General features: G+C 32.7%; 3 protein-coding genes across 3 annotated transcripts in view; 1 reads left to right on the forward strand and 2 right to left on the reverse strand.

Annotated features, from left to right (window-relative positions):
- On the reverse strand, positions 1–11,907 carry LOC114328528 (gastrula zinc finger protein XlCGF26.1-like). The gene is made up of 3 exons (XM_050643130.1): positions 11,672–11,907; positions 4,018–5,130; positions 1–407 (listed from the first exon to the last, which is right to left on the reverse strand). The coding sequence occupies exons 1-3, from the start codon at positions 11,798–11,800 to the stop codon at positions 54–56; spliced, it is 1,596 nt and encodes a 531-aa protein (XP_050499087.1). The 5' UTR covers positions 11,801–11,907; the 3' UTR covers positions 1–53.
- A 1,799-nt stretch (positions 11,908–13,706) lies between these two features.
- On the reverse strand, positions 13,707–14,344 carry LOC114328527 (transmembrane protein 80-like). The gene is made up of 2 exons (XM_028277394.2): positions 14,013–14,344; positions 13,707–13,953 (listed from the first exon to the last, which is right to left on the reverse strand). Exons 1-2 carry the CDS (start codon positions 14,233–14,235, stop codon positions 13,760–13,762), a joined length of 417 nt encoding a protein of 138 aa, XP_028133195.1. The 5' UTR covers positions 14,236–14,344; the 3' UTR covers positions 13,707–13,759.
- Positions 14,345–14,598: 254 nt separating this feature from the next.
- Positions 14,599–25,739, forward strand: part of LOC114328526 (arginine/serine-rich protein PNISR) — a 64,003-nt gene continuing 52,862 nt past the window's right edge. Inside the window, exons 1-3 of the mRNA XM_028277393.2 lie at positions 14,599–15,209; positions 19,953–20,170; positions 23,576–23,730. Coding sequence (XP_028133194.1) covers positions 14,740–15,209; positions 19,953–20,170; positions 23,576–23,730 — 843 coding nt within the window. The 5' untranslated portion in view covers positions 14,599–14,739. The remainder of the gene's footprint in view (positions 15,210–19,952; positions 20,171–23,575; positions 23,731–25,739) is intronic.

Here is a 25,739-nt window from a genome sequence, read left to right on the forward strand (position 1 = left end):
TAATAAATGCTTACAAAAAAATATTTTGTTTTCGCTCTTTTTTGTGTAAAATTTTAATATTTTGAGTTGCTACAGTTTAGAACGGAATGCGCGATTTGTATCTGTCTTACGTTTTCGTTAGCCTGCATAAAATCCTCTTTTACGTTATTTTCAAGTGAATTCATTTGTCTTATATTATGAACTTCCGGTGATATCAATTCTTCTACTGGTTTTCTATGTACAGAGGACCTCATGTGTTTCCTCAGCGATCCTCTTTGTTTGAAAGCTTTCTTGCAGTGCACACATTGAAAAGGTTTTTTTCCAGTGTGAATATTTTCATGTTCGTGCCAACTGGAATAAGCAGCAAATTTTTGAGCACAAAATCCACATTGGTATGGTTTTTCCCCAGTATGGATCCGGATATGTACCTGAAAAAACACAAAAGTAAAATCATATAATTTGGAATAGCCAATAAAGATATCAACCACCATCCAAACCTCATACAAGTTAGGAATTTCTATATAAATCAAATCTAGGGATAATACAATTACTCCAGGGAAATCAGCAAGAAATAGACCATGTTCGGAACACTGAAATATCCAGGTAGCTGACAATTTTTTAGTTATTGTAGACCTATAGGATGAAAACCTACCTGTTTGCTGCCTAGAGTTCGCCTCCGTTTTTTAATTATTAACAATTTAGTGCAAATATCGCGATTTTTCCAATTGTTTGCACTCCATTTAAAAGCTAAATACACTCTGGGCCAAAATTAACCGCCCACCTTAAAAAACGGTAATTTTTGATGTCTCGTATTTCCTAAACCTGTTGTCCGATTTAAGTGATTTTTTTAATATGTTATAGCCTTACTCTTTAACAATATCGCTATAATAATATGGTTGTTAAACAGGTAAATTTTCATTGTATACCGGGTGTATGAATCAAACTGTGTTTTTTTCTCAAAGTTCGCACTACCTTGTGGAATATTCTAGCACTTATATAATACCGAAATTAAACCCCAACTATAGCCTCATGTTTTCTCAAAATTCTGTTTTTTTTATTCATTCGCTTATGTTGGACCTTAAAATAGTTAGGTACTTTCACAACTAGCCATGTTTTTCATCAATACAGGGTGTTTTTAAATAAGTATTGCAAACTTTAAGGGGTAATTCTGCATGAAAAAATAATTACAGTTTGCTTTATAAACATATATGTCCGCAAATGCTTTGTTTCCGAGATAGGGGGCGTTAAAATTTTTCTGACGAACTGACGATTTATTTATCGCTTTAAAACCGATTGAGATATGTAAATGAAATTTGATGGGTTGTATTTGATGGTTGTATCGTACATTTTTTGACATACAATTAGGAATTTAATATTCACCATTGGCGTGCATACGGCTAATATGAGCGGTCATATTACCCATATGCGCGCCAATGGTGAATATTAAATTCTTAAATGTATGTGAAAATGTGCAATAACTACGTCTTAAAACCCACCAAATTTCACTTGCATATCTCAACCGGTTTTAAAGCAATAAATAAATCGTCAGTTTGTCAGAAAATTTTTAACACCCCTATCTCGTAAACGAAGCATTTGCGGACATATGTTTATTAAGCAAACTGTCATTATTTGTTTCATGCAGAATTACCTCTTAAAGTTTGCCATTTTCTTCTTCTTTAAGTACCGTGCCCAAATTTTTAGGCGTGGGTAGCTTCCATAACAATTTGCCGATATCGTTCTCGATCTTGTGCAGCATGTAACAATTGATCTGCTGATAAGCCAGTCCATTGACGAAGGTTTCGGAGCCATGAATATTTCTTTCGACCAATTCCTCTTTTTCCGTCGATCTTTCCATTGAGTATTAACTGCAGCATCCTGTATCTGCTACCTCTCATTATATGCCCCAGATATTCAAGTTTTCTCTTTTTTATCATCTTCATTAAGTCACCTTCGCCTTGACCTACTCTGTTTAAGACTTCTCTGTTAGAAATGCGTTGAACCCAAGATATTCTGAGCATTCTACGATATGACCACATCTCAAAGGCTTCTAATTTGTTCATCATGTTAACCTTCATGATCCAGGTTTCACATCCATATAGTAATACAGGATACACATAACATTTTAGGAACTTGAGTCTTAGTTGTAAGTTCAGCTGAGAGTTGCTCAGAATAGATCTAAGTTTCATAAATGCTCCTCTTGCAATTTCTATACGAGTTTTAATTTCTTCATCCGGATTTAGTGTCTCGTTTATCCAACATCCTAGGTATTTAAAATGGTTAACTTTTGTTATTGATTCATCACTGACAATTAGTTGCATAGGGCCGACGTCTTGTTTACTAACCACAAGTAACTTTGTCTTACCCTGTCAAGTTTGCCATACCCATATTAAAAACACCGTGTATTGATGAAAAACATGGCTAGTTGTTAAAGTACCTAACTTTTTTATGGTCCAACGTAATCGAATGAATCAAAAAACAGAATGTTGAGAAAACATGAGGCTAAGTTGGGTGTTAATTTCAGTATTTTATAATTGCTAGAATATTCCACAGGATGATACGAACTTTGAGAAAAAAAAACACAGTTTGATTCGTACACCCGGTATACAATGAAAATTTACCTGTTTAGCAAAATATTATTACAGCGATATTGCTATATAAAGAATAAGGCTATAATATATTTAAAAAATCAGTTAAATCGGACAACAGATTTAGGAAATATGAGGAGTCAAAAACGACCCATTTTTAAGGTGGGCGGTTAATTTTGGCCCAGAGTGTAGTTGACATAAAATTACAAAATTTAATTTTTTTAGAACATTGAAAAACCTTCAGAATGCCGATTTTTGAAAGTTAAAAAGTATATTTGTTGCTTCGCAAATTGCAAAATTAGTGAAAATTGTTATTTGTTAGTAACTTTTACTAAAACTAACTTAGAATTTTAATGTTTCGCCGAAAGTTGGGTATTGTGCTACTTAACAAACCCTCAAAATTTGAGACCGATCCATTAATTAGTTTAAAAGTTATTCAATTTGTTTATCCCAGAGAGCTTTGTTTTGTAATAACATAAGACAGAAAATAATGAAAATAGGGCAATTTTGCGTATGCCAAATGAGAGTAGAAAAGTGATACTCAAAAAGTACTAAAAAAAGATAAAAAAAAATATCTAATATAGTAAAAAATCCTAATGCCAAATTTTTGAAATGTTGTAGTTTATAATCATTTAGAACAACTTTAAAAATATTGTCTGTAGAAAAAATATTTTTACATATTCGAAAAGCCGGTATGTTACACGAATTTTGAGCTATTCCTACTCTCCATTTTACGTCCTCCCCCGTCCCTCCTTTGTTGTTCAAAAGACTAGCCAAGTAGTTAAGTTTCTCTACCGTTTCTAATTCCGTGCCTTCCAGTGATATTCCCATTTCTCTTGGTGAATTTGAACAGTGACCCTTAGAACAGTTTTATAATTCTGATATACTTGGGAGGCATTCCGTATTTCTCTAGTAATTTCCATAAGGCTTTGCGATCTACATGATCAAAAGATTTCTCGAAGTCTATAAAGATCACATATAGCTTATTCTGTTACCCTAATGGTTGCTCTATAATCGTTCTCATTGTACAAATATGGTCAATGCAGGATCTTCGTGCCTGGAATCCAGCTTGGTTTTCTCTTATCAAATTCCTTCTTCATTCTTTCAAGCATGATTTTTGTCATTATTTTGCTTATTGTGCATAGCAGGGTGATGGGTCTCCAATTTTCACATTTTAATGTGTCGCTCTTCTCAGGAATTTTTACAATTAAGCATTGCTTCCATTCTCTGGGTAGCTCTTCAGTTTTTCAAATTTTATTTAAAGTATATACAGTATGGAGGGGGAGGTTTCGATGTCTGCTTTAATTAAGAGGCAAAAATATTGTCTATTCCGGCAGCTTTTCCTCTTGTAGAGGTCCTACTGTAGTTTAAAGGAAGAAAAATCACAAAACATGCAGTAAAAAAGCACAGTAGCACAATAACTTCTACAGCATTACATATTTTAGGTACTTACTGTAAGATTAGACTGAGTAGTAAATATTTTCCCACAATGCCAACACTGAAATTTATCCCTTTTCGCTACAACTTTTCTAGGTTTCTGTTCGTATTTCTTCTCTGAATGTTTTCTATTCATGTGCATCTGGTAAGTTTTTCTCTTTTCAAATGATTTTCCACAAATACTACACAGATTTGAGGAATGTTCGAATTTTATTTTCTTTTCTCTCGGTTTCGGTTTTGGAGGTTTTGTTTCTTCGTGCACTATCATAAGGTGGTTATGTAAATAAGAGAATATGCTGAATGACTTGGAGCACAATTTACAACTTTTAGAGCTTGTATAATATTCAATTTCCAACGGTTCATCGTTCTGTCTTTTGATATGCACATTGTGCATGTGTGCCTCTAAATGGTCCTTTCTCACAAACTTCCTTTCACAAATGTAACACTCAAAATTGTATTTTTCTTCTTGATTCGAATGTAAAGAACTCATGTGCCTCTCAAGTGTGCTTTTTTGTGTAAAGCCCTTCTCGCAAAGGACACAAATAAACGGCCTTAAGCCTGTGTGTACCCTTCTATGTCTTTGTAAATCAATTTTTTTAGTAAATAATTTGCAACATATTGCACATTTCCACTTCTTTTTACTTACGCCTTCGGAAATCTCCACAATCTCTGTATGCTCCTTCCTTTCATGGTTCCTTAACGCAGATTTTGTACCGCCCTCCCAATCACATATGAGGCATATGTATGCCACTGTTTTAACATCGGCCATTGGACATCCTTTCTTTTGATGAACTTGTAGTTTATACCAAGTTTTAAATGATTTTTGGCATAGTTTACAGGTAACCTGTTTTGGCTTAGGTTCTTCATTTTCTGAATCTGAATAAACTTGATCAGGGTAACACAGGTCAGATTTCAATGACACATCACTATCATTTCCATTTTCTGCTTTCAACATTACACTAGTATTCAATGTTGTTTCCAGTAACTCCGTCTTAATTTTGTTATTTTCATGTATACGTAGTAAAACATCATAGTTTCCTACGCACATTTGAACAAATTCAGAAATATCTCCTAGTTTGTTTAAACAATGCTGGCATATATTTGTTGGAAAGCCATCATTTTCTTGAACCTGAATAAGAAAAAGATAGTGTTACAACATTAAAAAACAATGTATCCATATATTCAGTTTAAACTTCATATGTTCATTTACTACTCTACAAATTATTATCTAAGTAAGAACAATATGGTACTGCTATGTTGAGAGCTAAGTATAATCATCATATGAAATTTGTGCATTTATACCAAAACAGTTTAGAGAAAATATCCTAACTGGCATTAGTCTTATTTTAGCAGAACTAGAATATTGTAATAAAATAATATTTTATTTTTTAACAGACAATTGCACACAGGTATTTGTTTTTGGGGAAGAAGACATACGTGAATGCAAGGACTGCAAGGTAATAGTTAGTGAGACAGTCAGCCAACAACATAAGCTGCTTGTTCTGGACATCGAAGTAAAAAAGCGAAACTAAACAAAAATATCGGAGAGAACCGCAAAAAATCAAGTGGTGGATGCTAAAAGATGAGAAAGAAGGTCTATTCAGGGAAAAAATAGTAGAAAAAATATGTTGGAACATGAAAGGAAGCCCTAACACAATTTGGAGAAAAATGGCCAAAATTATTAGAGAGACTGCTATTGAAATACTTGGGAAAACGTCAGGAAAAAAGTTTGAGAATAAAGAGACTTGGTGGTGGTCAAACGAAGTACAAGGAAAAATAAAAGAGAAGCGAACATTATATAAAAAGTGGCAAGAAACCAGATCCGACACAGATCTTCAAAACTATATGGTGGCGAAAAAAGAAGCGAAAGTAGCAGTAGCAAGAGCCAAAGCAGAAGCGTATTCAAGCCTATACGATCAACTTGATACCAGGGAAGGCAAAACGAAGATATATAAAATAGCCAAACAGAGAGCAAAGAAAGCAAAAGATTTTAATCAGACTAGATGTATCCGAAATGAAAATAATAAAATACTAGTTCACGAAAAGGATGTCAAAGAGAGATGGAGAAAGTACTTTGACAGCTTATTAAATGAAGAATTTGACAGACAGCCTGTAGAGTCAATGGAGACAGTAGCAGCAATGGTCACCGAAATAACAAACGAGGAAGTGGCTCAAGCGCTTCAAAAAATAAAGAAAGGAAAAGCGGTAGGACCAGATGATATTCCTGGGGAAGTATGGAGAGCATTGGGAGAGACAGGAACAAGGTGGCTAGCAGGTTTATTTAATAGAATTATGGAAGTTGGACAAATGCCAGACGAATGGAGAAGCAGTATACTAGTACCTGTCTACAAATACAAGGGAGATATACAACAATGTACAAACTACAGGGCTATAAAACTGCTTAGCCACACCATGAAAATATGGGAAAGAGTAATTGATAGATGGATACGTGAAGAGACAGAAATATCCGAGAATCAGTTTGGCTTTATGTAGGGCAGATCGACAACAGATGCAATTTTCATTACAATGCAGTTGATGGAAAAATACAGGAGTAAAGAAACAAACGCTCATATGGTATTCATTGATCTTGAGAAAGCATATGATAGAGTTCCTCGAGAGATTCTGTGGTGGGCACTCGATAAGAAAGGAGTCCCTGGTGAATATGTAAAGATTGTGAGGGATATGTATGAGGCAGTAACGACTAGTGTTAGGACAGGTGTGGGAGAGACTGATAAATTTCATGTGACAGTAGGATTTCGCCAGGGCTCGGTGCTTAGTCCGTATTTATTCTCATTGGTTTTGGACCAGATAACAGCGAAACTACAGGGTAACATTCCATGGTGCTTAATGTATGCTGATGATGTCGTGTTAGTAGGAAATAGTGAAAGAGACTTAGAACAAAAACTGGAACAGTGGAGACAAGCTCTGGAGGAAAAAGGTTTAAAACTTAGTAGGACAAAGACAGAGTATTTGCAATGTTCATTTAAAGATGGAGTTACTACAAATAACATGGTATCTTTGGATGGTGAACTGATTATAAAAAGCAATAGTTTTAAGTACCTGGGATCGGTATTACAGAGTAATGGAGAAATAGATGGAGATGCATGCAGTAGAATTAGGGCTGGATGGATGAAGTGGAAGGAAGCGAGTGGTGTGCTGTGTGACAGGAAAATTCCAATGAAGTTGAAGGGAAAATTCTATAAAACAGCCATAAGACCGGCTATGATGTAAGGAACTGAATGTTGGGCAGTGAAAAAGAAAGAGGAACAACGAATGCATGTGGCGGAAATGAGAATGCTTAGATGGATGAGTGGAGTGACAAAAAAGGATAAAATTAAAAATGAGTATATTAGGGGAAGTCTAGGTGTGGCACCAATTGATGCCAAAATGAGAGAGCATAGGTTGAATGGTTTGGTCATGTTCAACGTCGGGACGCTAATCACCCAATACGAAGAATTGCTGAAGTGCAGATTCCTGGAAGGAGTAGGAGAGGAAGACCAAAGAAGACATGGGGGGAGATGATTAGGCAGGACATGTTGGTAAAGGGGATTAATATTGATATGACTCAAGAATTGTATGGAGAAATGCAATTAGGGAAGCCGACCCCAAATAGGGATAAGGCAAAGAGAATGATGATGATCCTTACTGGCATTAGTCTTATTTTAGCAGAACTAGAATACAGTAGACTCCCGTAAGTTCGGCCTCGGTTAGTTCGGTCCCCGCTTAGTCCGGCCGGCTCCCTGAGCATTAGTCACACACTACTTAAAGGTTTAAACTCACTAAGGTACTTTTTAAAAAGACCCTTTATTAACTTTTACAAATATACTTCACTTTAAATTGATCGAAAATAACTGAAATTAATTACAATGATATTACTTTTATATAAAATCAAAATGCTGAATATAAAAGGTAAAACTGCTGATTGCGATCGCTGACCTCTGGGGTTATAGCACCATAATTCACTTTGCACGTCAAAAATCATTAGAAAAGAAAACTCAGAAAAAAATTACTGACTTTTTTTAAGTGTTTAAGAAGCCAAACCACCAATGTGTAATAATATTTTTAAATTTTATTAGGTCTAGAGTTTTGTAAGTATTGTTTTATAGTATATTTGTAACAGTGTATCTTTTCATATATGTTAAATATATGTCAGAGTATTCCTCTGTGTTGTCTTCTACTTAATGTACAAGTGTTTTGTTTTTGCTAGATCCATACAAACAATAAATGGGCATTTTTTAGATAAGCATCAGTTAGTTCGGCCACTTTTAAGTTCGGCCTAGGGTCCGGTCCCGAGGTGGCCCAACTTACGGGAGTCTACTGTATTGTAATAAAATATTATTTTATTTTTTAACAGACAATTGCACACAGGTATTTGTTTTTGGCTGAATCCACTGTCATTATTGGACTTAGTTTTTTTAACCCCTTCTGTTTCTCACATTTAAAATCTGTTTGGACTTGTCTCATTTTGTTAAGAATTTTGAAGTCCAAAAGAGCACTTAACTCAACATCGACCAAAAAAAAATTGAGTTGACTGGTTTTAGCACTAATCCCATTCGAAATTTTATTTCCGGAGAAATAAACACTTCTCTTGGGACCAGATTCTGCAAACCAAACGAACAATGAATGAAAGAAGACTTGATGAAATCTACAATTTGCACTTCACTACCTGTCTATTCATCAAGGTAAAAATTCAAACGAATTCTTAGTCCCTGTAAACTAATATAAAATGAAAGACATCTTATATTTGAATTCATTTAGAGAGGACCATAAACCCCTTAGAATATAGATAATACTTTATTTGAAATAGGATAACCTAATATAAACATGCTAAAGTACATATAGTCAAAACAATACAAGTATTGATATAGTCCATAACATAATTTAAAAAGTAAAAAACTAAAACTAATTTAAAATGTCAATACCTAAAGTCACAAACATTTGATAATTTAAAATTTAAAAAGTAAAAAACTGAAACTAATTAAAATGTCAATATCGAAAGCCACAAACATTTGAATAAAATACCAATGCGATTAATGTAAGCACAATAAGTATACATACAAGGCAACACAAATACATTCAACACATCTTATTCTCTATAACATATTTTTTTAAACTGTACTTGAATGTATTAATGTTTCTACAAGTTCTTAAATCGAGAGGTAGTTCATTATATTCTCTAAACCCTTTGCAAATTAAAGAATTCATCATAAAGCTATTTTTAAACTCAACAATATGTAGATTATTTGTACCCCTTGTATTATAATCATGTACATCTTTCTGAAAAGAAACATATTTTTGAAAGTAAGATGGAGCCAACGAGTTCAATATTTTATACACAAAAACCATGGTTAGGTAATGCAAACGTTGACGAACTGACAACCATTCAAGTGATTTTAACATAATCAATATTGGCGTTATTCTACTAGTCCTTAATATGATGCGCATCCCTCTATTTTGAAGTTTTTGTAACTGACTAATTTTATTAAGACTGAATAAATATACAATCGATGCACAGTAATCAAAGTGTGGCTGTATTATTGTATTATATACAGTTACTTTAGTCTCAGTCGACAGATTTTGAGCTATTCTGGTGAAAAAGTACAATTTTTTTGAAATCTTTTTACTTATATACTCAAAATGTCCATCAAATGACAGCACGTTATCAAGCTGAAAACCTAAATATTTTGCCGTTTTTACAATTTTGATCTCTTCATTGTTAATGTGTAAATTAATCAGATTTAAATTTATTAAACTATACTTATATTTAGTAGTAAAAATAACAGCTTTGGTTTTATCAATATTTAGTTTTAATTTATTCATGTTGAGGTATTTATTAACTCGATCAAGTGTTCTGTTCATCTTCTCTACAGCATTCTCTAACTTAACATCACTACATGCTATCAAAGTATCATCAGCAAAAAGATTGATAAATTCACAATCCAAAAACAAATCTATATCATTTATATACAGTATGAAGAGGAGTGGTCCAAGGACACTACCTTGAGGTACCCCTACCAAAATGTCTTTCTCAGTCGATACTGTATTATTAAAACATACTTTTTGCCTGCGATTGCTTAGATAATCTTCAAACCAACTTAAAACCTTACCGGAAACTCCATATTGTTCAATTTTAGCTAATAAAATGTTTCTATCAATGGTTTCAAAAGCTCTTTTCAGATCCAAAAAAACTCCAATAGTATATAATTTACCATCTTTTATATCATTCTTTAGCTTGCAGATTGTTAGTTGTAATGCAGTTTCACAAGAATGGTTCTTTCTAAACCCAGATTGATTTTCTATTAAAATTGAATTCCTTTTTACATGTTCCATTAATTGCTCATAAGCAAATAGCTCCAGGAGTTTCTCAATTGTCGGTAATGTATTAATAGGTCTAAATTCCTCAGCCTTATTTGTATTACTGATCTTTTGGATAGGAATAATTGTACTAGTTTTAAGCTGATTTGGCACCTTACCAGCATCCAGTGACGTATTAATTAAGTTTAGTATGATGTGACCACTTGTCTCATAAATTTCCTTTAACGTTCTACCATTTAAAATTTCATAGTTAGAATATTTATTATCCAACACATTCATAAATGAACCTAACTCTTTCAAAGTTAATTGTACAAAATTGTCAAATGGCAAATAAAGATTACAATTTACATTTATCCAATCATTAAAAAAAATGTATGTATTACATACATGTATTGCATACAATGTATTACATACATTTCACCTTCATTAGCGATCATCGGAGGGGATATATATGGTTACCTCGGAACTAAATGAAAAATAGTATGTCTCCCAATGTCAAATTACAACAAATAACTCGATTTGGATACTATAGCACATCTAATTACAACAAATTGAAGTTTTATTTCCAGGGAAATAAACACTTCTCTTGGGAAAAGATTCTGGTTACGTCTGTATCCGTGGTTTCTACTATTTGCAAACCAAATGAAAAATGAATGAAAGAAGACTCAAGATTCGGGGAAGTCTACAATTTGCACTTCACTGCCCATCTATTACGTCTATACCCGAAAGAGGACTGATAGGACAACTAGCAAGAGAGACCGAGACTTAGATACCAAGACAACTTAGAAAATGATTTAAAATCTATTAGAATTAGAGCATCGGGAAGAGTTGCCAGAGACAGGGGCGAATGGAGGATTGTTCTGAAGAAGGCTTTGGCTCATAAAGAGCTGTAATGCCACTGATGATGAGATATCATTGGAGGGGAAGGTATATATGGTTACCACTGAATGAAAAGAACCCTTTATACCCCTCATGAGGGTGAAATGTATGTAAGAGGTCTATGGTCCTCTCTGAACGAATTGATATAAAAGGTGTCTCTCATTTTCATTTTAAAAAAATAAACTTATACTTTCTAAGATTGTGTAAATATCAGGCACTAAAAAGGAATGCCCTATATCATAGAATTTCAGAATAGGTGATAATTATGAAGAGAAAAGAAGGCAGAAGCCGAAATAATAGCATATAGGAGAAACACTTCTTAATTTGATTCTATGAAACCAAAATATAGACTTATATGTGTTAGTTTTGAAATAAAATGCCTTTAATTTCTTATAACCCTATTTCAACAATTGTTGTTATTTCTCTAAGTAGATTTATACATTAAGTAAATCAGGAAATTATAATAAACCTTGTACCTTTAAATTAGTTATGTTCTGGATCAATGTTAGGTACTCAGGTACTTCAAATATGTCCCTCGAATATTCCTTTTTTAAACAGAGTCGACATATCCTTGGAAAATCCAAAGCAGTAACATTTGAACACATTTTGGATTTTGTTTAAATCACATAGTTTAAATAATGTGATTGTTTACTATTTTGACATTTCTACAATGTTGTATGTTGGCTGTACTGATGTTTATTGATTATTTTTGTGGTCAGTGTCATAGCCACCTTTACTTTACAAGCCATGAAGAGAAAAAGGCAACGTCGCAATTGATGACGTCCGTAGTCCGACTTTCGGACTACCGCTTTCGAAACTACGATTTTAAAGTACAAATTCTGGTAAAATTTATAGTATTTTTTGAGTCGAACAAGAAAATATTATTAATTAGAAGTTTGTACAAAATAATATTAAAAGTAATTCCTTGTAAGTAACGTTTATTATACAAAAAAAACAATAACAAGATTATAAACGGGATTCATTTTTTTCGAATCCTAAGAAAACTAATAAGTATTTTTCAAAAATTTAAACGCAGAGTGAAAGACTACGTTAGGACCGAGGGCCCAAAGTCCCTGAAAACTTCTATGTTTATTTTAATAAGTTACAGGGGTGAAAGAATAAGAAAATTTAGTGTGATAGTTTCAAAAATGTCATTAAAAAAAAACTTTTTATTCATTTCAAGGGACTTTTGGCCCTCGGTAATAAAGTAATCTTTTCTGCGTTTAAATTTTTCAAAAATACTTATTAGTTTTCTCATAATTCGAAAAAAATGATTACATTTAAAATACAGGCGCCAAATTTTGCATTGTGTTCCTTTCCCCTTAAAGTTTGTCGCACTTATTTAGAAACACCCTGAATTGATAAAGAACAAATCTAGTTGTTAAACATAAGCGAATTAATAAAAAAAAACAGAATGTTAAGGAAACCGGAGTCTATAGTTGGGTTTTAATTTAAGTATTTAATAATGCCCGGTACACCATAAAAATTTAACTGGTTAGTAATGGTGTCGCTCCTGGCGGATTACTAATCAACTTTCACTGGTAATTTTTAAATTTATTATTTAATTGTTATCGCTTAATATTTACAACGCAAAAAAGTAATTAAATTATAATCGATTTTTTTAAGATTTTGCTAATCATTTTGACGTTCTATTGATAAAATATGAATTTCTTACTTCGGATACTTTCACAATTATCGTATAGATGGCGGTAAGATTAATATATTAATTTATAATTAGATATTACGGAACATTAAAAAAACTTAAATTCAGTATTTAAAACGTATTGTATATTTAAGGTAAAAATATATAACACAGCTTTGACAAACTAATACTTTTTATAATTAATGTTTTTAATTTTAATTTTAAATTAATCACTTTGACATTTATGTCAAATTTCCAGTAATCGTTTACAGACTTGTCACTACTGGCGCTCGAGAATTTGTAAATATCCCTTCTACGTACGAGCTCACAGCGTATAGCGGTATTGTTAAAGAATTAGGCTATAACATATTAAAAAAATCACTTAAATCTGCCAACAGTTTTAGGAAATATAAGACATTAAAAATGACAAAATTTTTAAGTGGACGGATTTCTATATGCACGCAAGTTTATATAAAAATATATTATATTGAACTAAAATCATCTTAATAACATACCTTTTAATGTTCTTTATAATTTAGAGCACGAAATATTGTAAAATATTTCAGTTTCTCTGTAAATACAGTGAAATTATTTAAAAACAAATGAGAACTGTCAGAATTAATCGGTCTACCAATAGATGTTGCCAAGTTTCAACTTCATGGCTTGTTAAGTAAAGGTGGCTATGTCAGTGTTAACCTTAGACAAGGATCTTTTTTCCTTGTCTAGGTGTTAACAACTGTAATATTTAACCTCAAAATATGTTCATTGACAGCTGGTAGCTGTTAACCTTAATGGGATAAAGGCCGTAGTTAATTAAATTGAAATTAAAATTAAAGGACAAATCGTAAATTAAGTAATAAAAAATTGCATACAGATTATTTGAATATTTCTTTATTAATAAAAATATACATATAAAATTGTTTTAATAATATTCTGGCGTTTGGCAGCAGGAAAAAAGACACATGATTCCAGTTACAATTTCGGCTACACAAAATCCTAATTGCATCCCACAAATAACATATTCGAATCTTAATATCTCACTTTGCCATATCATTAAATAGACTACTCCCAATACTGACGGAATTGTTAATAAAATAGCTACAATGACTGGCCATTCTGGAAATATTTTCAAGTTACGAATAGGTGCTAATAACAATTAACAATGAAACACTTACTTCTCTCTGTCAGATTCCCTCTACTAGCTAGTAATACTCTTAAGATTTCTATGAAACATACTCCTATTAATACACCAAAATCGGTAGAATAATGGTCCAAACCAATAAAGCTAAAATACTTTACGGATATCATACATATCTCACAAATGGCGAATAATCCAAAGTAGTAGGAATTTAAGTAAAGCAATACTTCGAAGGTTAAAGAAACGTTCATTTTCAACATTGTGCGATTAATGTTTGTATCGTCTTCGTCAGAAATATTTACGTTTAAAATTATCTACGATCGATAATAAGATGAGGGTTAGTTGGGCGGTAAGTTTTTGAGTGTTTAATTATTTTCATTCCTGTAATGTTGGCTCTACTGGCTCTACTGATAAAAGCTGATTTTTGGCGAGCTTGAAATTTAAGCGAATTTCAATAATCAATAATCATTTCAATAATCATAGGAATCATAGCACAATATTTATGAAAATAAATTTAAATTTGCAAATAATTCAAAAACCCCTTCTAAAATTCCTATCATCTTTGTTTTTAATTTAAACCACATTTAAATTAATTTTGAACATTTTGCTCTTTTGCTGTCAGTGTCAAATGTCAAATTGAAAAAATAGAATTTTGCCGATGGGGTTTGTAGAAGTGCTTCCATTTCAATGAAATGATTCTTTTTCAAATACTACATTATTAATAGGTTTCTTGGCATTACAAACTGTGAATTACCGAAATTGCCATGTATTCAGGAAGCGATTCTAACGAGTCCCAAAAGTATGCTCAGTCTCAGTGGCCGCTTAATCCAGCATCTTTTCAAAACGTACCGGGTGAACAAGTTGATTGGGCAGTCTTAGCACAGCAATGGATTATGATGAAGGAGGCAGGTCCGCCTCCGATGCCCACTGAACCCCCCGGAGTCTCTAGCAAGAAAAAACCTCACCGTGAAAAGGAACCAGATTCAGGAAACGACAAAGAACCCCCGCCTCCACCTACGTGGAATTCTAATGAGACTGCTCCAGCACCAGGAACGGAAGCCTGGAATTGGAATAACCAAAACCAATCGTGGAATTGGAATAATAGTTGGACTTCTCCAGTTCCACCTCCGGCTCCTAGTATTAGTGGATTGAAAGCACCATTGTTACCTACTCCTGTTAATTCATATGCTGAGCCTCCTGAAACTATTACTGATAATGCGGTACCTTTTGGCAGGTAAATTCTACATTTTCTGAAAGAAATGTAGCATCTCAATTTGGCATTTCTATTTCGTCTATATATGAAAAACTTTCCATTTTGGATAGCAACAAGGGGCCAGGTCCAGATGGTCTTCCACCTTCTTTTCTTAAACACTTAAGCTTTTTACTTTCTAGACCTCTTTTTCACATTTTTAACCTGTCATTAAAGACAGGGATGTTCCCAGCCTACTGGAAAACTACCTTTATTACCCCAATACTAAAATCTGGAGATAAGTCTCAAGTGAACAATTATCATCCGATTAGCATTCTGAGTTGTATTCCCAAAGTTTTTGAGAGTCTTGTTTGTGACTATTTGTGAGCAAGTTTAAAAGGCTGTTTTATCGACCAGCAATTTGGATTTCTCTCCAGCTCCACTAAACTTAATTTATTGACATTTACTGACTTCCTTGTGGAATCTCTTGAAGGTGGCTTCCAGGTTCATGCTGTATACACAGACTTTACAAAGGCGTTTGACTGGGTAAATCACAAGATTTTAATCAATAAGTTGAGAGGTCTGGGTATCCAGGGTGAGCTTTTAGAATGGTTGTTATCATACCTATCTGAAAGAATACAAATAATATGTGTTCAGGGTTTTCAATTGTTTGAAATTAAGGTACCTTCAAGAGTGTCACAAGGGTCACATCAGGGACCCCTTCTATTCAATATCTATGTTAATGATATTGCCTCCTGTTTCCACTTTGCTTTTTTCCTAATGTTTGCTGATGATTTAAAATTATATTTGAAAATCGAGAATGATAGTGACTATCAAAAATTACAATCTGACTTGGATCAGTTGAGCTATTGGTGTGATAGCAACGGAATAGAACTTAATGTTAAAAACTATCACTTAATGGTTTTTGGTCGAAATAGAACTCATACAAATCATATCTATACTATTAAGGATTGTCCTTTAGACTCTGTATCTCAGATAAAAGACCCAGGTGTTGTGCTCGATTCCAGCTTATCCTACATCCCCCATATCTCATCTATTGTCTCAAAATCACTTAAACTTTTAGGGTTTATTAAACGTTGTGCTAAAGACTTTCTAAATATCCCATCCATAAAAATATTGTATTGTTCACTTGTGAGACCTCACCTAGATTACTGTTCATGTGTTTGGTCTCCACACTATAACACCCATGTTCAAGCTACTGAGAGAGTTCAGCACAAGTTCTTAAGATTTGTTGCATTTAAATAAAACCAGATGGTTGATGAAATTAACTATTTTAATATGGAAAAGTCTCTCAACATAACCTCTCTCCAAATCCGAAGTATGCATAAGGATCTCACAATGTTTTATAGCATACTACACTCCAATAAATTTGTTCCCAACTATTGGGGAAAATTAGTCTCCATGTTCCCAGTAGACAAACAAGGCTAAATCAACCCTTTTACGTTAGACCCCATCGCACAAACTATGGACACAACTCCTTCATGTCTAGAACACCTAGGTTTGCTAACCAATATTCGGAAAGTTTAGATTGTTATAGTTTTCCAAAAGAATTTAAAGCTCAGCTTAAAAACTGTATGTGATAACTTAATGTCCTTGTGTTCTGTACATTTTTGTTTGTTAATGTTTGTCATTTAATGTTCCTAGTTTGTATGATTAAAATTTTTAAATTCACTGTAGATTAGGTTAAAAATCTCCTGTGATTAATGTTTATACTGTATTTTAATTGGGTGATTGCCAGTTGACAAAAAAAAAGAAATTTCACCTAAAAAAAGGGCTATTGATTATGTCCAAAAAAAGATGGCTAGGAGGAACTGTAATGTAGGTGTTTAATTGTTTTATATGGTCAATGGACCGCCAAATATGAAAAAACCGCAGAGTGTTACGCTACCATTTAAAACAGTGCGTTTTTGAGAAAGGGTCCGTATGCACTAGGGTGGATAGGGTTGAATTCTATGCACTTTTTAAACATATACATCTACAGATATGATAGGAAGGAAATGGAATCGATTCTAGAACAGGCCAAGACCCAATATAGGTTGAAGAGCCAATGATGATGATGACATCTACAGAAAAGTTGTTCAAAATTAAATTTCCTATCAAAATATCACTTTCTTATGCCAAAAATGATTTAAAAAACATGATTTTTTTCTTTTTGCTCCATAACTTTTTTTACAGGTATATACCTACGTATAGGTATGACTTCACAGAAAAGACTTTAACCTTCCTTTTTAAAAGGACGTTTGGTAGAAACCTTTAGAATTTTTGGTATCTAAGATATCGACCCCCTGCATAGAATAACCTAACTAACATTTTTGGCGATTTTGAGTTATAGTGTTCTTCTTGTACAACTTTTTATGCTTTATCTGCCAATGTTGTAGCTGTAAGTTACAGTTGTTACAATTTTATTCGCCGTACTGGCTGCTAAGTTCTGATAATTTTGTGCAGGTAGATACTACAGGTGTGTCAGATAAAACCATCATAAGTGGCAGTTACAATATTAATCGATTAACTTTATATTTATATCAAAAACTGTAATAGTAGGGGAGCGAAGTATGCTAAATTGCAGTCACTCGAGCGCTTTGGGGACCTATTGGGTTGTAAAGAGTAGGTCCTAAAACCAATAAAAGTTAAGTAAAGTTTTCCATTTCAGTGGGGACTTTCTATTTTTAATTTAATTTTTCATTTCCAACAATCGTTTTTTCCGCTTATAGCGCCATCTATCCATAATTTGAAAAAATGTTTCGAATAAAAGTTGCTTATTTTTACGTAAAGAATGCAAATCTGGAATAAAAATTTGGGGCTCCTATTTAAGATTTTTAAGTAAACCCCCACCCACCTCCGTGGGTGTCGTGTTTGGTAATATTTGATAGATTTTTCAAAAATATTGATTAAGTGTATTTTGCAGTTTTTCAATCGAATGTTTATTTTGCGAAATATCGCGGGATTTGTATTTAAAATTTTAAATTTACCCCCCACCCCTCTCCGTGGGAGGTCATGTTTGGTATCATATGGATTTTTGAAAAATATTGAACACATATTTTTTAGTTTTTCGATTCTAACGTTCATTTCGCGAATTATTCGCTTTTTTTTGTGAAACTTTTTAACTCAACCATTTCCTGATGCACCGCTCAAATCATCAGATTTTTGAAATATACACTGTTTTGCATGTCCTTAACTTACCTTATCTTAATCTGACATTTTCGAATATTTTTAAGGATAGATTTTTTTTTCGGGCCCCCTAACGAACTCCCCTGTGTTAAGAGCTAATATATGGTAGAGCTACATCTGCAGGGCACCAGGTTTCTCCCCATATGATAATCTGATGCGCTCGAATAACTGCAAAAATCCCACTTGGGTTCCCCTACCTTAACTATCACAGTTCAAAAAACTATCCTCTTCTTCTTCTTCTTCTTTTTGTGTACATATGCCTCTGTCTGTTTTTCAATGTGCCTCCAGTAAGTTGCCATTCCATTGTTTTCGTGGTTTTTCCACTTATCGTCTTCCTATTGAGGAACCGTCTCTCACTGTCCTTACTATACTCTGTTGTCATTCGGCTTATGTTGTCGTTCCATTTTACTTTTCTGTTTTTCACCCAGTTATTAATGTTGTCCACCTTGCATATCTGTCGTATATCTGCACTTTTAGCTCTATCCCATAGTGTCTTGCCATCGATTTTTCGAAGTGTTTTCATTTCTGCTGTTTCTAGTATTTTTTTTGTCCTTTCTGTATCAGGTTGTGTTTCTGCTGCATATGTCATTATAGGCCTGATGACTGTTTTGTAAATTCTGCCTTTCACTTCTTTTCTAGTATTTTTATTTCTCCTTATTGTGTCATTCAGGCAGTGTGCTGCTCTGTTGGCTTTATTCACCTGATCTTCCACTTCGGTTTCAAGCTTTCCGTAGCTAGATAGTGTGATGCCTAGATATTTAAACTCCATGACTTGTTCTATTTCTAACTTATTCTAAAAGAGGAATTTAACATTTATATATGTAATTACTTACTTCTTACACTGAATAAATGTCACATGCATATAAAAAAAGAAATCAAACAAATTGGTATCTTTTTTATCATTTCTGATATAAATGCTGGTTACAATGTTATTCATTGCAAGGGTCGATATGATTTTTTAGTTTTCCAGTCACACTATTTTTGGGTAAATTTTCACTATTTTTTTACAAACATTGTTTACAAACATATAACTTTTTTATTGGGCAAAAAGAAAAATCGCGTTTTTTTTGTGTTTTTGTTTTGCTTAGCTTTGAATATATTTTTATCAAAATAGATTATTTTTGATTTTAAAAAGTGACCTTTCAATAGGAAATTAATTTTGAACAACTTTTCTGTAGATGTATATGTACGAAATGTGCATAGAATTCACCCTAATGCACCTTAGTGTGCAGAGACTTACTCACACCTTTCTCAAAAATGCACTCCTTTATATGGCAGCACTCCACGGTTTTTTCATATTTGAGGGTCCATTGATCATATGAAACAATAAAACCTTTAAAATCATGGTTCCTTTCTAAAGTATATAATCAATCAATTCTAAAAACTGACAAAATTTTTGAAAACAATACTTTAGTTTGTATTTGGCATCATTGCATTATCATATATTAGTATTAGAGGATATAAAGCTGCTGAGTTGTACGTTGTATTTGGCAAGGACTTAAAATAAAAATATTAATAATTGGTAGGATTGTAACATTGTTTAGATGTAATTGAATGTGAATGTCAATCAATTTCTGACTATTAAATATTATATTTCAGTAACGCTAATTCTAATAGTTCTCATTACTGGAACAGCTCTTCAACTTCTTCAAAACACATAAAACCACATAACAAAAGGTACAGCAAAGTGAATGTGCCTATTAGACAATCTGCAGCCCTTCCCCCTATGCCAGTTTCAGCAGTTGATCCAGTCACATTAACTCCTGCATCTTTGGATACAGCTAAAAGAAAGCAATTACCAGCCTGGATCAGGGAAGGTAAGCAGTTTTATTTGGATATTGTAGAGCCTGTGAGTTTCATATCCGCTGGGAGGGTTGACATAGAGAGGATATGAAATTTCGACAGCGCTTCTCATGGTGACGTAAATTGTGGGGGACGGTTGTATGTTAGTGATGTTGATTATAGTTACTTTCGAGTAATTGTTACAAATCGTTACTTTTGTATAAAGTAATCATTTACAGTATTCATTACTTTGATTGAGAATCACATTTCTCAGTATGTACATATTTTGTATTAGGATATTTTGATTACAATGTTTACTTTTGTATTTGAGTACCAGTAATAATATCGAGAATTGCATTTCTCAGTATTTCGTATTAGATCCGATATAACAGTGACCTTCACCGATATTTTTAATGGATAGAAATTAAATGATATGTAATCTATTATGTTAAAAATTATTAAAAACAAGGGGTGCTCGACATAATTTTGTCCAGACTAATTAATAATTAAAAATGATTTTTTTTTATAAATTCTGCTAATTTTTTGGCCCGGGCAGATATAAACATTCATCCATGATTAAATTGAAGAGCATAGGACTCAATGAGTCTCCCTGTCTTATTCCGCTGCCTATATCTATAGATTCTGTAAGTTGTCCATCTATTCCGACTTCCATTTTGCTGTTATGGTAGATTTTTTCAATAGTTTTATGATATCTAAGGGAAATTCTCTATTATACAGAAGATGGATTACATCTGTGAGTCTTAACTCTACTCTGTCAAATGCCTTCATCAAGCCAATCAGACATAGAAATGCTGGTCTATTATACTCTAGTGATTTCTGAGTAATTTGCTTTATGACGAATATTGCATCGTTACACAATCTTCTAGTACGAAAACCCTGTTGTTCATCTGCTAAACTTATCCTCTGATTCATTAGGTCTTGTAAAAATTTAGTTGTAAGTTTTAGAGTATTTAACAAGTTGATAACTCTGTAGTTTTCTGGCTGCTTTTATCTCCTTTTTGAATAGTAGAATTAGTTCGCTTGTTCTCCATTCTTCCAGTATTTTATTGTGTTTTATGATTTTGTTAATTAATGTTGTTAATTGTTCTGTCATTGCTGCTCCACAATATCAGTAATCTCGAGTAATCTGTTTGCATCAATTAAGCGTCAAAACAAACCCTCGAAACTCTAGATGACACACCTTAGCAGTAACCCTGGGCACCCAGGTGCTTCGGAGGTCGGTTCTTATTGCATATTCGTGTCCAGTGACCTCAAGTACCACGAAGTAAGAAAATCTGGCCCTTAACCCTTAAACACCCAACCTTTTTTAGGTTCCATGTACCCCCAAGGGTGGGTAAAAAATGTCCACCTCGAAAATAGCTAATATATTTATTGAGAGTTGTTGGAAATGGATTAAACTTAAGATTCTTATGCTTAATAAACACAGCATCTTCTAAAATATTAATATAAACAATTTACAAACCTTACAACAAAATTACAATGTACATCAAAATTAACATACCAGTAAAAGCCAGTAATTCAGATTTGTCAATGTTCTCCACATTCTTCCTTTCAACCTCCTCATTGGTGGATAATTATGCAGATTCTGTAATTATACGTCGATAATTATATGAATTATCTTCCTACCAACGAGAAATTATATAGAAACCTTTAGTAACAAGTTTTACCAAGGGTGTACTTTTTATGCCCACCCATATTTAACTCAAGATGCTACTTTTATTTTCAAAAATATCGGTAGAACCAAATTAATATTCGATAAAGGGCTGTCTTTTTAACAATAAATAATTTTTAAAAAAATTTTAAACACGTAATAAATATGTTACAAGGGAATACGCATTAGGTGGACATTTTTTACCCACCCTTGGGCGTTTAAGGGTTAATATACTGATTTAACATGTTTATGCATTTTTGGATGCGTTTTATACACTTTAAAATGTAATAATGCATTTCCACCCATTTTTCTATTGTAGACTTTTTTCCAGACGTCATCCTAATCCTAAATACAATACAAAAAGTTGCAAGTCTCTAGGTACCTACTATATTTAAAAATATATTTATTCGTGTGTTTTTAGTGTTAAATGCCCTGGTCTGATAAAAACAATGCCATACCTACATGTAAAATTAAAGTTGATGATCACAGTCTAGAAATATTATCATTTCTACATTTTTTCTGGTCAATCTAAGCTAGGTATTTTTTTTTCTAGGCCTGATTAGAATAATGTGTATTTATTATTAAAATGTGCTGCATTTTTATTTTCAAAGGAACAAACATCTGTGAATTATCTACCTCGACAAATCATATTTTATCGTATAGACATCTGTGTCTGGGTGCGCTTTATTAAATAATTTACTTCCCTCTGTTTCAGCTACTTCTCAGCGCCCTGTAATCTGTAAAACTCTCCATAGCCTTCGCCCTTCAGAGATAAAATTTTAGTTAACTGTATTGATACCGAACACTTGTGGGATACCGGTCCGATTCTGATATCAACCGATTGTAGATACAATACTCAAAATAGGTACTCGCTCTGATACGATTGGTACGAAGTAACGAAGTAATTAGAGTAATCAAAGTAACGATTTGCCTCTCTGTATAGTAATCGTTACTTCCGGTATTCGTAAGTAACGAGTACTTTGTAACGAATAGTTACTTTTTCAACATCACTATTGTATGTACATTAAAATTACATTTATATTTTAAAAATGCCTGGTCAGATCACGGCTTTTGTTTCATTATTGATTGTTTATTAAGTGGAGAAATAGTGGAGTGATATTCTTTAGTTTTTTTACATCCAAAAATAGGTTGGATCAAAGAAAAAAATGGATTATAGCTTTGTTGAATAATAAATTATGGCACAGTGTTGCCATTTTTTTTGTTTAATGTATACGAATGTTTAAAATGAAATATAAATATACACTTTTAGGAAATCATATTTTTTGTTATGAGAAGCTATAATTTTTGAATTTATATAACAGCATTCATTAAATATTTTGTTTTACTCCAATTTCATCTAATGTTGCAAAATATTTTTGGCATTGGATGTGAGAGTATGCAATAATTGACGACATGGCAACACTGACATATGTTCAGCCCACATTGAATGTCAAATATATCTTGGATTATGTTCATTGCCCCTAAATAGACACAAGTTAACGTTAAAATGTTAATGTTTTTCTATATTTAAACTATATTTATGTTTTACGTCAAAACATTTTCTACCATATAGATGATGAGTATTTAAAGAAAATTTGTTATTTAACTTTAAATAATTTCTTGTTATTGTAAATGACACATAAAGCATACACATACAAACGTCCCCCAAATCACGAGGGACCTATAATCATAGTTAAAGCTTCCAGCTGATTGATTGTAGTTGTCTTTATAAATGTATTGAGTGTTTTAATATTTGTTTGAACAATAGGTTTGGAAAAAATGGAGAAGGAGAAATTAAAGCAAATGGAAAAGCAGAAGGAGAAAGAAGAGAGGGAAACATATATGGAACAAACTAAACATTCTAATAAAGAAACTATGGAAATTTTAAAATCCACGATGAAAGAAAGACAAAGAAGTAGATTTGTAAGTTACACTTTATGAGTTTCTAGTGCTCTTGTTACCTATTTAAATTTACATGTTTTATTTGAAATATTTTTTTTATTTTGCATCTCTGTTGGGGTAGGTACCCCAAAAGAGATGCAAAACAGTTTGCCCCTCCTACCCCCTAGCTTTCCCCTAAAACCCACCCTTGTAGGTGGGGGAATGAAAAACATCGATTTACAAAGAATCTGTACTACTCCACAGTAAAAATTCAATATACCCACCAAAATAATCAATTTTTAATGACAATGTTTATTCATTTGTGAATTATCAATGGTTTTTATCAAAGTAATTTGTTATTTATATCTTGCAGTAATTATGTAATTTATGTATCATTGGTGTATAGTATTCCTAAACACAGTTAGAATACAATATTATTATAGTAGTTTATGGATTTGCTATAACAAATTGTTATTATTGTTTATTGCTAATCATAAACAAGATTTATTCACTGATTATGACTGGCTTAAAACCTGTTTGATACAGTAAGAAGCATAATATCAGAAAAGTTATGCATCCTTTATACTATACATTATTAATTTTTATATATGTTTTGATTTGGATGTGTTTCCTAGAACAATTAAGAGCGTCGGCGCAAAATTTCGGGCCAATGCTTTTTAAATGCATTCATTTTTTTTCGAATTTTGAGAAAACTAATAAGTATTTTTGAAACAATAATGGCCGGTTTCACCAACGACAAATAGTAGTTTATTCTATGAATAAAGTTATTCGACCAATAATCTGACATTTCTCCATTTAACTAACGTCAAGTAAGACTTATTTTATTTATTTATCAAATAAATATTTACTTTTTGAATAAGTTGGCAAGTTAGTCTAGCTGTAAATATCTATAAGAAAGTAAATTCATCAGTTTAACTTTATCAAAATTATATTGAAACAAAATAAAAATATAAACGTCTAATAAATTATGTTCGATGAATAACTATTCATTGATTTATTTGTTGTTGGTGAAACCGGACCTAAGGTCCGGTTAATATATAAAATAAATCTTATTTGACGTTAGTTAAATGGAGAAACGTCAGTTTATTGGTCGAATAACTTTATTCATAGAATAAAGTACTATTTGTCGTTGGTGAAATCGGCCATTAATGTTTTAAAAATACTTATTAGTTTTCTCAAAATTCGAAAAAAATGAATGAATTTAAAAAGCATTGGCCCGAAATTTTGTGCCGACGCTCTTAATTGTTCTAGGAAACACATCCTAGAACAAAAATTAAACGCAGAATGAAAGATTACATTATTAAAACTTTAAAAGGGTAAACCCTGTAGTTGGCTGTATACCTTTGTTAAGACAACGTAGAATGAAGTAAACACTTCTGTTGTATGTAGGTATATAATTTATTAAAAAATTCTTAAAATTTATCCACAAGGGAGTGGAAGTACAACAAAACGTTTTCGGTCAAACTGACCATCCTCAGTGTAAACGTCCAGTGTACAAGTAATTGGAACTAGCCACTTGAATAGGTGTAAAACCTCAAAATAACATTATTGCTACATTATGAGCTGTGTAGTAATCGACAATAAGTCGATGTCTTAAGATTAAAAATATATCACATGTGGATGTATGTCATCCTTGCTCGGAATTTACACAAGGTTGTGATCAGGTGAGAGGTTAACAACCAACTAGAGGTTAGAGTTGGTTGTTAACCTCTCACCTGATCACAACCTTGTGTAAATTCCGAGCAAGGATGACATACATCCACATGTGATATATTTTTAATCTTAAGACATCGACTTATTGTCGATTACTACACAGCTCATACTGTAGCAATAATGTTATTTTGAGGTTTTACACCTATTCAAGTGGCTAGTTTCAATTACTTGTACACTGGACGTTTACACAGAGGATGGTCAGTTTGACCGAAAACGTTTTGTTGTACTTCCACTCCCTTGTGGATAAATTTTAAGAATTTTTTAATAAATTATATACCTACATACAACAGAAGTGTTTACTTCATTCTACGTTGGAT

The sequence above is a fragment of the Diabrotica virgifera genome, chromosome 2 (assembly GCF_917563875.1).
Source record: "Diabrotica virgifera virgifera chromosome 2, PGI_DIABVI_V3a".
In the NCBI taxonomy this organism is placed as follows: Eukaryota; Metazoa; Arthropoda; class Insecta; order Coleoptera; family Chrysomelidae; genus Diabrotica; species Diabrotica virgifera.